Genomic DNA, 14,429 nt, shown 5'->3' with positions numbered 1-14,429 from the left:
AAGCCGAAAATATTGTAGTGAAGTAGTCCTACTCCATCTGTATAGCAGTGCACTTTAAACAACTGCAAAGGTGCTAGAGAATGTGCTGTTTTACTCAGCTATGTCAGGACATCAGACCTATGGTCCAGCCAAGCCATGCAGCCGTACATAAGTTTGACAGTCCATTTTATGGCCAATGATTGGACTCTGCAAAGTCTCTTCCTCCAGACATCTTACTTCCTCGGTGAACATACCAGTGAAGTAATTGCCCAGGGGCTGAAAGATTCATTCACCTCATGGAATCTCCGTGAAGACGGTCACATATGTATGACTATGGACAGCAGCACTAACATGATCAAAGCTCTTGGAGTGAACAAGTGGACACACTTGCAGTGCTTCAGACACAAACTGCACAGAGCCATAGGTGAGTGTCTAAATGTCAATGCATTGTTTAATTTAAAATTAATTGATTTAAAATGTTGATAGTCTGAAAAATGAACTCTGTCTGGGGAGGCTTATGTCAGTGTCTCCTACTTTGTACCGGTACTACTTGTATTCAAAAGCAGTCTCCTACAGCCAGATGAGGGAGATACCTAACTTATAGAACAAAAAAAAAAATTATATATATATACTGGATTGCATTCATGAAAAATATAATGATCCTGTCACAGATGAACTCTTGGACACGGCCTCACTGATGGACCCCAGGTTCCAGATGGCTTACATTGATCATGACAAGGTGGCACATGTTAAGAAAAGAACTATTTTGGAGCCGACATCTCTCCTTGCTGACAAAAGCACACCACAGCCTGGCCCAGCTTTGCAGGAGCACCAAGAAGCAGCAGCTCAGCCTGAGCGGAAGAAGAAAAAGACATCAGCAAGCTTCTTCAAGTGCCCTCTTCCTCCCAATCAGAGACAGAAAAAAAATGAAAATGAGTTGGCAGCCTACTTGCAGTTCCCTGACACAGACCCACTTCAGTTTTGGAAGCACCATGAAGCAAACTTCCCAAGACCCAGTAATTTGGCCAATAAATCTCTCCATCCCTGCTACTTTTGCCCTTTCATAGAGGATCTTTAGTGTGGGGGTGGCATTGTAGCATGCTACAGGGCATGCCTTAAGCCAGAGGCAGTTGACAGGCATGTGTTCCTTGCAAAAACCTGTAAAGAACTTTGGATTTACACCTTATTAATCCTTGTAGATAAATTCATCCTTTGCTTGGAGCAACATGTCTGTGCTCAGCGACATAAGGGTGGTAGGAGGATTTGTAAGAGTTCAACATTTGTCATACTGACATGACTATATGCAGATGAAGTGATTTTCACCACCAAATACCACTGATTGGGTGAAAACCCACAAAACTGGACCAGAGAGGACATGTGAAATGCAAGTCATGTGGCCTGAATGACATGGACACACACAAGCAGCACTATGACTAGTGTGAGGGACAAACCTCAAGCCAGAGGCAGTAGACAGGCTTGTGTGTCTTGAAAGAAAAAAATAAAATTCTTTAAAAGTCATTAAAATCTCATGTTGCATTTAGTTTGCACTTTGCAAAGTGCAAATGTTTGTTTGGGGAAAGTTTTTCTAGAAGGTATACAGTACAAACACACGCACGTCACTTCATTGCATTTGTGAGTCACAGAAAGAAGTACGTCTGTCTGTCTGTGCATGTTCACCTGACAGCTGTGTGCAGTATATGGTCATCGGAGAATGTGTGGAATGTAGTGGTGAGTTTGCACTTAACCTGTGCTAACTACTAAGAGCAGTGAGTGTCACTCGGAGCAATTCACTTCTAACAGCACTTCAGGAAATGTTTGCGGTTCTTAAACTATGTCTTTTACACGTTGTTAAAATAAAACTTATTTGAGTGATGTCTTTGTTTTTTTTTTGAATAAATAAATTCAGAAAAAAAATTTTAATTGAAATCTTAAATTTGGTATAGGTTGAAAAATATCGGACATTTTATTTTTAGGCCATATCGCCCAGCTCTGGCACCAGTATCTCATCAAATAAGCCCATAAGGTGTAACACTACAAAACCAAATGTAACTGTCAATGTGACGCCATTGTGCGAAACATGGATGTTCCCCTTACCGGGCTGGTAAGGAGTGGGTTACGGTTAGCTGCCTGTCAGGTGCCAGAATCTATCAAGTCACTTAACCACATGTTATAGTCTGTGGGGGTGAATGACTTGAGGAGGTACCTCACTGGTTTATATGAAGAGAATCATAACTGAGCTCTCAGATTGTCACAGGCGTTAAGCAGCATTCTACCTTCTCCATGGATGATGCCATAGTACAAACAAAAATGTAATCCACGGCTTAGCTTCTGGTGTCACTCTGATGGGATCTAATATCTGTTGGCCTGGGAAGACATGACAGGCCACGCTGCTGCACCTGTCTCCTCTAGGCTTTCGGATACTGTCAAAGGTATTAGCCACTGATTTTTAGGCAGTGTCAAAATAGCTGACTTCCTAACACAACAAAATCCTCTCTAGATAAACTCAGGGTACTACTGCTTAATGCTAGGAGTCTAAACACGAAACTGCACTCCCTGGAAACACTTCTTACTTTGTAAGATGCTGACTTCTGTGCAGTCACTGAGACATGGTTCAAAGGCATGGAGATCACCCCAGCTGTGCAGGGCTGTGATGCTTTCCATACATTCAGACCATAAATTGAGTGGGAAAGAAAAAAATGAGGCGGTGCATCCGTCTTTAAGAATAAATACACCTTGAGATGGTCAAACTGTATGACTGTCTTGGTTACGAATGAATACACCTTGAGATGGTCAAACTGTACGACTGTCTTGGTTAAGAATAAGTACACCTTGAGGTGGTCAAACTGTACGACTGTCTTTGTTAAGAATAAATACACCTTGGGATGGTCAAACTGTACGACTGTCTTCAGCTACTCCATGTTTAACTGTAGGCTAACCATCATAGCTAGCTAGCTATAGGTCCCCTCTATGAAACAGGAAAAGCATACCGCATATCTGGACTTAATGGTGTCACTTGCCATACAGCCCAGCACTTTACTTATGGGTGATTTTAATTACCGTACCATCGACTGGGAAACATACATGACCACAGAGATGCTGGCTCAGAAGTTCTTACTCTGTCAGTGCAAATGGTCTGTAACAGCACACCCACAGGAGGCTCAAATGTTCTGGACACAGTACTCACTAACATGGGAGAGCATTGCACCCTCCCCCCCTTGATGACCTGGTAAGATCGGATCATAAATCAGTCTCTGTAGATGTAATTTTAAGATGAGATACCCCATCAAGCTTAGACAAACTGCCTCCTATTAAGTGGTGGTATAGGAAGTTTCAAAACCCCATTGAACATACGTAACACTGACTCCTATGCAGAGGTGTACACCAATGCCCTGTATGAACACTTAAGTAGTGGTATAAAATTGGCTGTTCCTGACCAGATTAAAACCAGGTCTTGCTGAAAAAACCAGGCACCTTGGTGGACCCCTAGAATAAACATGCTATACAACAAGAGAGAGAAACTTGTGTTCAAGAACAAGAGAGAACTGGTTCAGCAGAGGAAGAAACCCTCTCTAGCTTAAACAAACTGGAGATCTGTCAAGTCCTGTAAAGCTAATCGGAATGCAAAAATTGCCTCGCTAGCTAAGGATAATTACAATGAATTCTTTAACTACGCCTGAAATCTAAAAGGGAATACCCAGCTCTGCGCTGATCTGGTTGTGGATGGCAGTACCCATACTCGGCTGGAGATAATAGCAAACCTGCTATCTGACAGACTTGGAAAAAACTTCACACCCCCGTCCCCTCTAGTCATCCCCCAAAGTGTACATGCCACCATTTCTCAGCCTGTTATCTCGAGAGCAAGTCATTTCAGCGCTTTCCAACGCCAAAAACACTGCATCAATGGGACCAGACAACTTTACAGGTTGCTTTTTAAAAATGTAGCAGACCCACTTGTATCCCTGACTAACCAGAGCCCTCACACTGGCTACGTTTCATCTGAATAGAGGACAGCAGCAGTAATCCCTCTGCACAAAGGGGGACCAGCAATCGACCCTGGGAATTGTAGGCCCATAAACTAGACTAGCCTCATCTGCAAGGCCATGGAAAGAATCATTTTGGACTTTACCTATGTCCTTATTAATAATCTCCAAGCTCTGGACCCAAACCAGTTTGGATTCATTAAAGGTAGATCATGCATGTTAAACATGGTTGACATCTTTGATTAAAGTCACCAAGGCCCTGGATGAGGGAAGCTGGTTCCCCCACTCGGCTATTCTAGAGAAACGGTCCCAATTGGGAGTTAACCCCTACATTACTAGATGGGTAGCCAACTGGCTCACCGACAGGGCACACACTGTCAAAGTGTCTGACTTCACCTCTAGCAAAAGACCAGTCAACAGTGGGGTACCACAGGGTTCTGTGCTGGGCCCCTTACTGTTCGGAATTTATTTCTCCATAAGTCATGGCAAACTTGGACAGTCTGTGGCTTACCAAGTTTACTGACAGTTGCAAATGAGAGCAATCGTAGAGTCCCTCAGTGATATTAATATACTGCAGACAGAGTTAACACAGACAAATGATTGTTGCCAAAGCCATGGATTAAAGCTATATGCAAAAATGCATCATTATTCCCTTTGAGAAAGCTGACATACCTGCTAACTGCATTGTAGAAGGCACACCCATAAGTGTAGACCCAGTGGTATGTGATCTGGGTACTCAGGTTGGTAGCGGTCTGAACTTTGACCATCACGTATCCACAGTAGTAAGAAAATCCTTCTGTGTGTGTCACATCTTGTAAGTAAAGGCATCGCACCTAGAGCTAAGGATGTTATAATTGCATTGTACTTCGCCCTCATCAGACTAGTAGTACAGTACAGTGCTTCCTTTTGCATGTACCTCACCAGACACCTGCAACAATTAACCACAGAGATTTCTCACCAAGAAATGACAGGGTACACAAAACAAGTCTTGGGCAGAAAGACTGAAAGCCCTGTCACTGTATTCTGCCTCCTACAGGTTGCCAAGGGGGTGACCTGTGCCTGGCTTACAGAACAGTCTCTGACCTGGCCCTGGTGGAAATGCTACGCATTTGTAAATCTAACTGTAGGAGGGTCACTCAATTCAGGGATCTTAACCTAGCCTGTGACACCTGAACAGGTCATGCTGGAGAAATAGGTACATCTTCCAGAGACTGCCACTTATTTGGACAAGCTTCCAGTTGGCGTGAAACAGAACCCCTCCCTGACCCTCTTCAGACGCAGCCTAGATCAATCGATTGGTGACTGCAAGTTCATTCCTAGAGTGGTGCCCATCTCCCTCCTGGACAGAGGAAGTTAGTATTAACTATCATAGACCTTTAACTCTGCGAACTTAACTCTTCCAGCCACCGACATTTGGGACAGCTCGGGATAATTATAGCTAGGATTGTAAAGGCTCTAGGGCTGTTAGCCTCGTAACTATTAACCTATAAAATTTTCTTTTCATGTACTTTATACAGTGGTGTAACAATACATGTATAATTTCTGTGCAAGCTTTATTAGTAATGTGAGCGTAATTATTTTATATTTGTGCAGTGATCTAAATGGGGTGTTAATGACCAAGAGCTGAGTAATTGGGCGCAGTGCCTAGAGGCCAAAGAGTTTTCCAATTTAATTTTATTTTTTAAGTTAAGTTAGGCAGTTATGAGTGGAGTCCTTCACAGAAGAAGTCCAGAGAAAACATTTTCCCCATAGCTTGTTCTGAGTACAGAGTACATAGTACATTTGTGGTACTTGCAAGTGTCAGTGCAGGTGAATAGTACCTAATGAGCTCAGTAACTTGGATTGTTGTAGCTGACTGTAGTAGCATCCCATCAGTTCAAGCATTTTTAGCTGAAATACTAGTACTGTGAGGGTGGAGGTCACAAAGTATGGGTTAAGTGTGATTGCTTTTACTTTAGGGGACCACTGACAAAGAATTATGCACTGTGTGTGAGCTTCATGGGTGTTCAGGCTTTGTAAGTGCAAGTCTGAATTCTGTGATAGTGAGTGACTCTCTTCTGGGTATGCTAAGGTCAAGATTGCCACACACCTTGAGTATTCCCTTCACTCTGAGGTGCACCAGTCTTCTTCTTCTTCTCTTTCTGTTGTTCTCGTTAGGGGTCGCCGCAGCTGATCATCTGTCTCCATTTCTTCCTGTCCTCTGCATATTGCTCTGTCACACCAACCACCTGCATGTCCTCTCTCACTACATCCATAAATTTTCTCTTGGGCCTTCCTCTTTTCCTCTTACCTGGCAGCTCCATCCTTAGCATCCTTTTCCCAATATACCCAGCATCCCTCCTCAGCACATGTCCAAACCAACGCAATCTCGCCTCTCTGACTTTGTCTCCAAACCGTCCAACCTGAACTGACCCTCTAATATACTGATTCCTAATCCTGTCCATCCTTGTCACATCCAGTGCAAATCTTAACATCTTTAACTCTGCCATTTCCAGCTTTGACTCCTGCCTTTTTGTCATTGCCACCGTCTCCAACCCATACAACATAGCTGGTTTCACTACCCTCTTGTAGACCTTCCCTTTCACTCTTATTGGTACCCGTCTGTCACAAATCACTCCTGACACTCTTCTCCACCCATTCCACCCTGCCTGTACTCTTTTTCACCTCTCTTCCACACTCACCATTACTCTGAACTGTTGATCCCAAGTACTTAAACTCATCCACCTTCGCCAAGTCTACACCCTGCGTCCTCACCATTCCTCTATCCTCCCTCGCATTCACACACACATATTCTGTCTTAGTCCTGCTGACATTCATTCCTCTTCTCTCTAGAGCACATCTCCACCTCTCCAGGGTCTCCTCAACGTGGTCCCTACTCACTACAGATCACAGTGTCATCTGCAAACATCATAGTCCATGGGTCCTCCTGTCTGATCTCATCTGTCAACCTGTCCATCACCACTGCAAATAGGAAAGGGCTCAGAGCTGATCCTTGATGTAATCCCACCTCCATCTTAAATGCATCTGTCACTCCCACTGCAGACTTCACCACTGTCACACTACCCTCGTACATATCCTGTACCACTCTTGCATACTTCTCTGCCACTCCAGACTTTCTCATACAATACCACAACTCCTCTCTAGGCACCCTATCATATGCTTTCTCAAAGTCCACAAAGACACAATGCAACTCCTTCTGACCTTCTGTATATTTCTCCATCAACACTGTCAGAGCAAACATCACATCTGTAGTGCTCTTTCCTGGCATGAAACCATACTGCTGATCACTAATCCTCACCTCCCTTCTTAACCTAACTTCCTCTACTCTTTCCCATAACTTCAAGCTGTGGCTGATCAGTTTTATCCCTCTATAGTTACTACAGCTCTGCACTTCACCCTTATTATTAAAAATAGGTACAAAAACACTTTTATCTCCACTCCTCAGGCATCCTCTGACTTTCCAAGATTTCATTAAACAATCTAGTTAAAAACTCCACTGCCATTTCTCCTAAGCACCTCCATGCTTCCACTGGTATGTCATCTGGACCAACAGCTTTTCCATTCTTCATCCTCTTCATAGCTATCCGTACTTCACTATCCCCACCTCATCCAACCTTCTCTCTCTCTTTCTCATTCTCATCAGCCCCTCAAAGTACTCTTTCCATCTGCTCAACACACTCTTCTTGCTTGTGAGTACGTTTCCCTCACTATCCTTTACAAACCCTTACCTGCTGCACATCTTTCCCAGCTCAGTCCCTCTGTCTAGCCAGTCGGTACAGGTCCTTTTCTCCCTCTTTAGTGTCCAGCCTTTCATACTACTCTCCGTATGCCTTATCCTTAGCCTTCACCACCTCTCTCTTTGCCATGCACCTCATCTCCTTATCCTTCGCCACCTCTCTCTTTGCCATGCTCCTCATCTCCTTATCCTTAGCCTTCACCACCTCTCTCTTTGCCATGCTCCTCATCTCCTTATCCTTATCCTTCACCACCTCTCTCTTTGCCGTGCTCCTCATCTCCTTATCCTTAGCCTTCACCACCTCTCTCTTTGCCATGCTCCTCATCTCCTTATCCTTATCCTTCACCACCTCTCTCTCTGCCATGCTCCTCATCTCCTTATCCTTCGCCACCTCTCTCTTTGCCATGCTCCTCATCTCCTTATCCTTAGCCTTCACCACCTCTCTCTTTGCCATGCTCCTCATCTCCTTATCCTTAGCCTTCGCCACCTCTCTCTCTGCCATGCTCCTCATCTCCTTATCCTTATCCTTCGCTACCTCTCTCTTTGCCATGCTCCTCATCTCCTTATCCTTACCCTTCACCACCTCTCTCTTTGCCATGCTCCTCATCTCCTTATCCTTAGCCTTCCCCACCTCTCTCTTTGCCATGCTCCTCATCTCCTTATACTTAGCCGTCACCACCTCTCTCTTTGCCATGCTCCTCATCTCCTTATCCTTATCCTTCCCCACCTCTCCCTTTGCCATGCTCCTCATCTCCTTATCCTTAGCCTTCACCACCTCTCCCTTTGCCATGCTCCTCATCTCCTTATCCTTACCCTTCACCACCTCTCTCTTTGCCGTGCTCCTCATCTCCTTATCCTTAGCCTTCACCACCTCTCTCTTTGCCATACTCCTCATCTCCTTATCCTTAGCCTTCCCCACCTCTCCCTTTGCCATGCTCCTCATCTCCTTATCCTTAGCCTTCGCCACCTCTCTCTTTGCCATGCTCCTCATCTCCTTATCCTTATCCTTCACCAACTCTCTCTTTGCCATGCTCCTCATCTCCTTGTACTCCTGTCTACGTTCTTCATCTCTGACAATCCCACTTCTTCTTCGCCAGCCTCTTCCTCTGTATACTCTCCTGTACTTCCTCATTCCACCACCAGGTGAGGTTCACCGGTCTGAGTTAATGTATATAAACTAGCACTGTTGAGGGCTGCACAACTCTCCATATTACAGTGCATAAATAGAAGCCCCCCCACCACAAAATAAAAAAATTTTAACAGCATTACAGCGAGTTTTGGTATTTACTGTTTTCTAAGGTTATTACACTTAATTCTCAAGCAGTTGCAGTTGTTTAGACTTTGGTAGTAGAAATTTTGTGAAGGTATGATGTTGCAGCATTACTGGAGGATAGGATTTATTGAAGGGCATTGCAATGCTGCGGATTGAAGGTTCAGTAAAATAGCATAGTGAAGAGTTGCCTTTGTTGCATAGTTTGGTTTATGCAGGTTTAATGGTGAAAAGTACCTGCTGTATGAGAAAGGGAGCCTCAGAAAAGAAAAGCTGCTGGTGTGGTCCGCAGGAGTTCTGAACATGTGCATATGGTGGATGTAACGTGGGAAGCTTTAGTCTGAGTTGAGATACTGAGGAGAGGTTTGGTTGGTCTTTCATTTACTGCCCAGTACAGCACAGGAGATTGTGAACTGCCCAAATGAATTGTCAGATAAGTGAGTTATGTCTTAGAATTTGGGAACTGTAAAGAAGTTGTCTTGAAGCTAAACTGTTGTAGAACTGCCAGACACCAGGACTGAATTTCAGTTTTTGTACAGCTGGAACTGGGTTGTCAGTTACATGAAGGAGACTTTGCTTACTATTTAGGGCAGTACTGTTAGCAGACCGGAGTTCTGCTGTGGCGACCCCTAACAGGGAAAATCCGAAAGAGACAACTGTAGTCAGCAACAAGCTGCTTCACTCAACTTTGCTGAACTAAAACATTTTGTTTTACTCGGGGAAAGGGCAAAAAAAAAAAAATTAATGTATTCACTGAAAACTGACCAGTAAATGGCCTTTTGTGAGGACTGTTGGCATCATCAGTTGCTGAGGCAAGTCATTACAGACTTGTAAAAAATATTGTGTATCCAAGGTAAGGGGTGATGTTTTGCCTTGGCTCCAAAACTTATTTCTTTCTGTCACAGATATTTTTTTTCCAGTTCAAAGTTTTTCATATTAAACAGTATGAATTAGTTTCACAAATGGAAATGAGAAGTTTAGACTTCTACAATGATTCAGTTGATGGTGATTGTCATTAATTTCACGTTTTGAGGGTATGACGTAACTTGACAAAAGGTATATGAAGTTGTCATGTTCTGTATAAATACAACTTTTGATGATAGATGACATTATTTGTTTCTGGATTTTTTTGTACTATCTGACGTTTTACTTTTCTTTTGTGTAAATTGAGCTTTGCAGTCTTTTGGTAGGAAATTTGTTTAATTTGGGAAACCACTAATTTGTATTTTTTTTTTTTTTGACAGGTTAGAATCGCTGTAGGTAGACGCTCAGCTTCAGGTAAGTTTGTTTTACCCATTATAGATTTTTTTTTTTTTAGTTTAAAACTTACTAATGTTTACTAAGTAAGGTCTTGCTGTCTTCTTATTTCATCTCCCTGATTTTGGAGTAGACATTTGCTCTGTCCTAATACCTCCTAATACTGGTAATTTGGGGTAAAAAGGTGGGCTAAGTCTAAAACTGTCATTTATTTTACTTCAGAAAAATGCATGCTAATTCACATTCTTCCATCAGTTTCTCAAATTGATAGCAGTAATATTTTAAAAATCTCCTTGATTGACTCTTATTTCTGGATTTGTCCATCTTGGAGATAAGAGGATGAGAGCTGTGGCTGTCAGTAGTGATGGATTTCTATGACAAACTTTTTGAGGCAGAGATTGAAAGCAGCACCAAAGGATGTTCAGACTGTTCCCAGAGCTGAGAAGGGACTACAGTAAAGGGGAGACTGTGTAGAAAAATAAAACTAAACTCACAAATCGTGTCATTTAAAATGCCAGTTTGTGTTTTGCTTAATAGTTTTTGGTAACAGTGGAATTTGAGCCAGATGGCCATATTTTTTTTTTGCTTCCCATCAGATAAACCCAGCCACTGGGGATGCACAAGCCAGTGCATTTCTTTGTGCCGGTCCCAAGCCTGGATAAATGGGGAGGATTGTGTCAGGAAGGGCATTAGGCATAAAACCTCTGCCAAATGACTTATGAGGAGAACATTTCATATTTCCATACCGGATCGGTTGAGGCCCAGGTTAACAACAACCGCCACCAGTACTGTTAGCCAATGGGGTGCTGGCGGAAATTGGGCTACTGTTGGCCGAAGGAGAAGAGGACGGGGAAGGCATGCCTGAAGGCAGGAAGAGAGGAGGAAGGTTAGGAGTGTAGTAGTGAGGGTAGGAACTTTGAATGTTGGCAGTATGACTGGTATAGGGAGAGAGCTAGCTGAAATGATGGAGAGAAGGAAGGCTGATATATATTGTGTGTGAAAGAGACCAGATGGAAGAGAAGTAAGGCCAGGTGTATAGGAGTCTGGTTCAAATTGTTCTATCATGGTGTGGATGGCAGGAGAAATAGGGTAGGGGTTATCCTAAAGGAACTGTATGCCAAGAGTGTTTTGGAGGTGAAGAGAGTGTCTGATAGAGTGATGTTTATGAAGCTTGAAACTGATGGTGTATTGATGAATGTTGTTAGTGCATATGCTCCACAATTTGGGTGTGCGATGGATGAGAGAGAAAAATTTTGGAGCGAGTTGGATGAAGTGGTGGTGAGTGTATCCAAGGGTGAGAGACTAGTGATTGGAGTGGACTTCACTGGGCATGTTGGTGAAGTGAACAGAGGGGATAAGGAAGTGATGGGTAGGTATGGTGTTAAGGAGAGGAATGCAGGAGGTCAGATTGTGGATTTTGCGAAAAGGATGGACATGGCTGTGGTGAATACGTATTTTTAAGAAGAGGGAGGAGCATAGGGTGACGTACAAGAGTGGAGGAAGATGCACACAGGTGGATTATATCCTATGTAGGAGAGCCAGTTTGAAGGAGATTTGGAGACTGTAAAGTGGTGACAGGGGAAAGTATAGTTAAGCAGCATAGAATGGTGGTCTGTAGGATGACGGTGATCAAGAAGAGGAGGAGTGTGAGGGCAGCACCAAGGATCACATGGTGGAAACTGAAAAAGGGTAATTGTGAGGTGGAGTTCAGGGAAGAGTTAACAGGCACTGGGAGGCAGTGAAGAGTTACCGAATAGCTGGTTAACTACAGCAGAGCTAGTAAGGGAAACTACTAGAAAGGTGCTTGGTGTGACATCTGGACAGAGGAAGGAGGACAAAGAGACCTGGTGGTGGAATGAGGAAGTACAGGAGCATATACAGAGGAAGAGGCTGGCGAAGAAGTGGGATTGTCAGAGAGATGAAGAAAGTAGACATGAGTATAAGGAGATGAGGTGCATGGCAAAGAGAGAGGTGGCGAAGGCTAAGGATAAGGCATATGAAGAGTTGTATGAGAGATTGGACACTAAAGAGGGAGAAAAGGACCTGTACCGATTGGCTAGACAGAGGGACAGAGCTGGGAAAGATGTGCAGCAGGTAAGGGTGATAAAGGATAGTGAGGGAAACGTACTCACAAGTGAGGAGAGTGTGTTGAGTAGATGGAAAGAGTACTTTGAAGGGCTGATGAATGAAGAGAATGAGAGAGAGAGAAGGTTGGATGATGTGGGTTGGATGATGTGGGGATAGTGAATCAGGAAGTGAAACAGATTAGCAAAGAGGAAGTAAGGACAGCTATGAAGAGGATGAAGAATGGAAAGGCTGTTGGCCTAGATGACATACCAGTGGAAACATGGAGATGCTTAGAAGAAATGGCAGTGGAATTTTTAACGAGATTGTTTAATGAAATTTTTGAAAGTCAGAGGATACCTGAGGAGTGGAGAAAGTGTTTTGGTGCCTATCTTTAAGAATAAGGGTGATGTGCAGAGCTGCAGTAACTACAGAGGAATAAAATTGATCAGTCACAGCGTGAAGTTATGGGAAAGAGTAGTGGAAGTTAGGTTAAGAAGGGAGGTGAAGATTAGTGATCAGTATGGTTTCATGCCAGGAAAGAGCACTACAGATGCAATATTTGCTCTAAGAGTGTTGTTGGAGAAATACAGAGAAGGTCAGAAGGAGTTGCATTGTGTCTTTGTGGACTTAAAGAAAGCATATGATAGGGTGCGTAGAGAGGAGTTGTGGTATTATACGAGGAAGTCGGGAGTGGCAGAGAAGTATGTAAGAGTGGTACAGGATATGTATGAGGGTAGTGTGACATTGGTGAGGACTGCAGTGGGAGTGACAGATACGTTTAAGGTGGAGGTGGGATTACATCAAGGATCAGCTCTGAGCCCTTTCTTATTTGCAGTGGTGATGGGCAGGTTGACAGATGAGATCAGACAGGAGGCCCCGTGGACTATGATGTGTGCAGATGACATTGTGATCTGTAGTGAGAGTAGGGACCAGGTTGAGGAGACTCTGGAGAGGTGGAGATGTGCTTTAGAGAGGAGAGGAATGAAGGTCAGCAGCGCTAAAACAATATGTGTGTAAATGAGAGGGAGGGTAGAGGAATGGTGAGGATGCAGGGAGTAGAGTTGGTAAAGGTGGATGAGTTTAAGTACTTGGGATCAACAGTTCAGAGTAATGGTGAGAGTGGAAGAGAGGTGAAGAAGAGAGTACAGGCAGGGTGGAATGGGTGGAGAAGAGTGTCAGGAGTGATTTGTGACAGACTGGTACCAGTAAGAATGAAAGGGAAGGTCTACAAGAGGGTAGTGAGACCAGCTATGTTATATGGGCTGGAGACGGTGGCATTGACAAAAAGGCAGGAGTCGGAGCTTGACGTGGCAGAGTTGAAGATGTTAAGATTTGCACTGGGTGTGACTAGGATGGACAAGATTAGGAATCAGTATATTAGAGGGTCAGCTCAGGTTGGACAGTTTGTAGACAAAGCAAAAGAGGCGAGATTGCGTTGGTTTGGACGTGCTGAGGAGGGATGCTGGGTATATTGGGAAAAGGATGCTAAGGAGGCGCTGCCAGGTAAGAGGAGGAAGGCCTAAGATAAGGTTTATGGATGTGGTGAGAGAGGACATGCAGGTGGTTGGTGTGAAAGAGCAAGATGCAGAGGACAGGAAGAAATGGAAACAGATGATCCGCTGTGGTGACCCCTAACGGGAGCAGCTGAAAGAAGATGATGATGATTAGGTAGTTTGGGAATTTAGCATTTTTGTATAAATTGTTAAAGGAGATCGTAGTATTTGTTGAACTGCAGCTTTTTACATTTCCGACTTCCACTACATTGCAGTTGTGATGAAAAATGAAATTCCAGGGAAATGTTGCAGCATGTGGTATGCGATTATGTAGTACACCATTGCTGTAACTGCTGTTTATACTGCCAACATCCTAGAAGATAGGTTCAGTGCTAACTTTACCCCCCTCTCACCCCCTAATGGGCCCAGATCTATACAGGAAGAATGCAGAATCCCTGTAATCACAAGTACGCAGGTAAAAGCTGCACTCTCTAAAGCCAAAAACACAGCATTCATGGGGACCAGACAACATCCCAGGCTGCGTTTTACACGAACTTCAGAACGAACTTGCTCCCCACTTAAGCACCATGTTCAATAATAGCCACGCATCAGGCTTTGTGCCCACTGAATGGTGCACAGCAACAGTT

At 43.8% G+C, this 14,429-nt stretch overlaps 1 protein-coding gene across 1 annotated transcript in view; it reads left to right on the top strand.

Annotated features, from left to right (window-relative positions):
* Positions 1-14,429, top strand: part of DLST (dihydrolipoamide S-succinyltransferase) — a 1,212,631-nt gene that overhangs the window by 69,627 nt on the left and 1,128,575 nt on the right. The window contains exon 2 of the mRNA XM_044064453.1: positions 10,210-10,243. Coding sequence (XP_043920388.1) covers positions 10,210-10,243 — 34 coding nt within the window. The remainder of the gene's footprint in view (positions 1-10,209; positions 10,244-14,429) is intronic.

This window comes from Protopterus annectens, chromosome 2.part2, assembly GCF_019279795.1.
Source record: "Protopterus annectens isolate FY-2018-M chromosome 2.part2, PAN1.0, whole genome shotgun sequence".
NCBI classification, from domain to species: domain Eukaryota; kingdom Metazoa; phylum Chordata; order Ceratodontiformes; family Protopteridae; genus Protopterus; species Protopterus annectens.
Note: the sequence above shows the minus strand (reverse complement) of the source record. Positions and strands in the feature narration are given on the sequence as shown.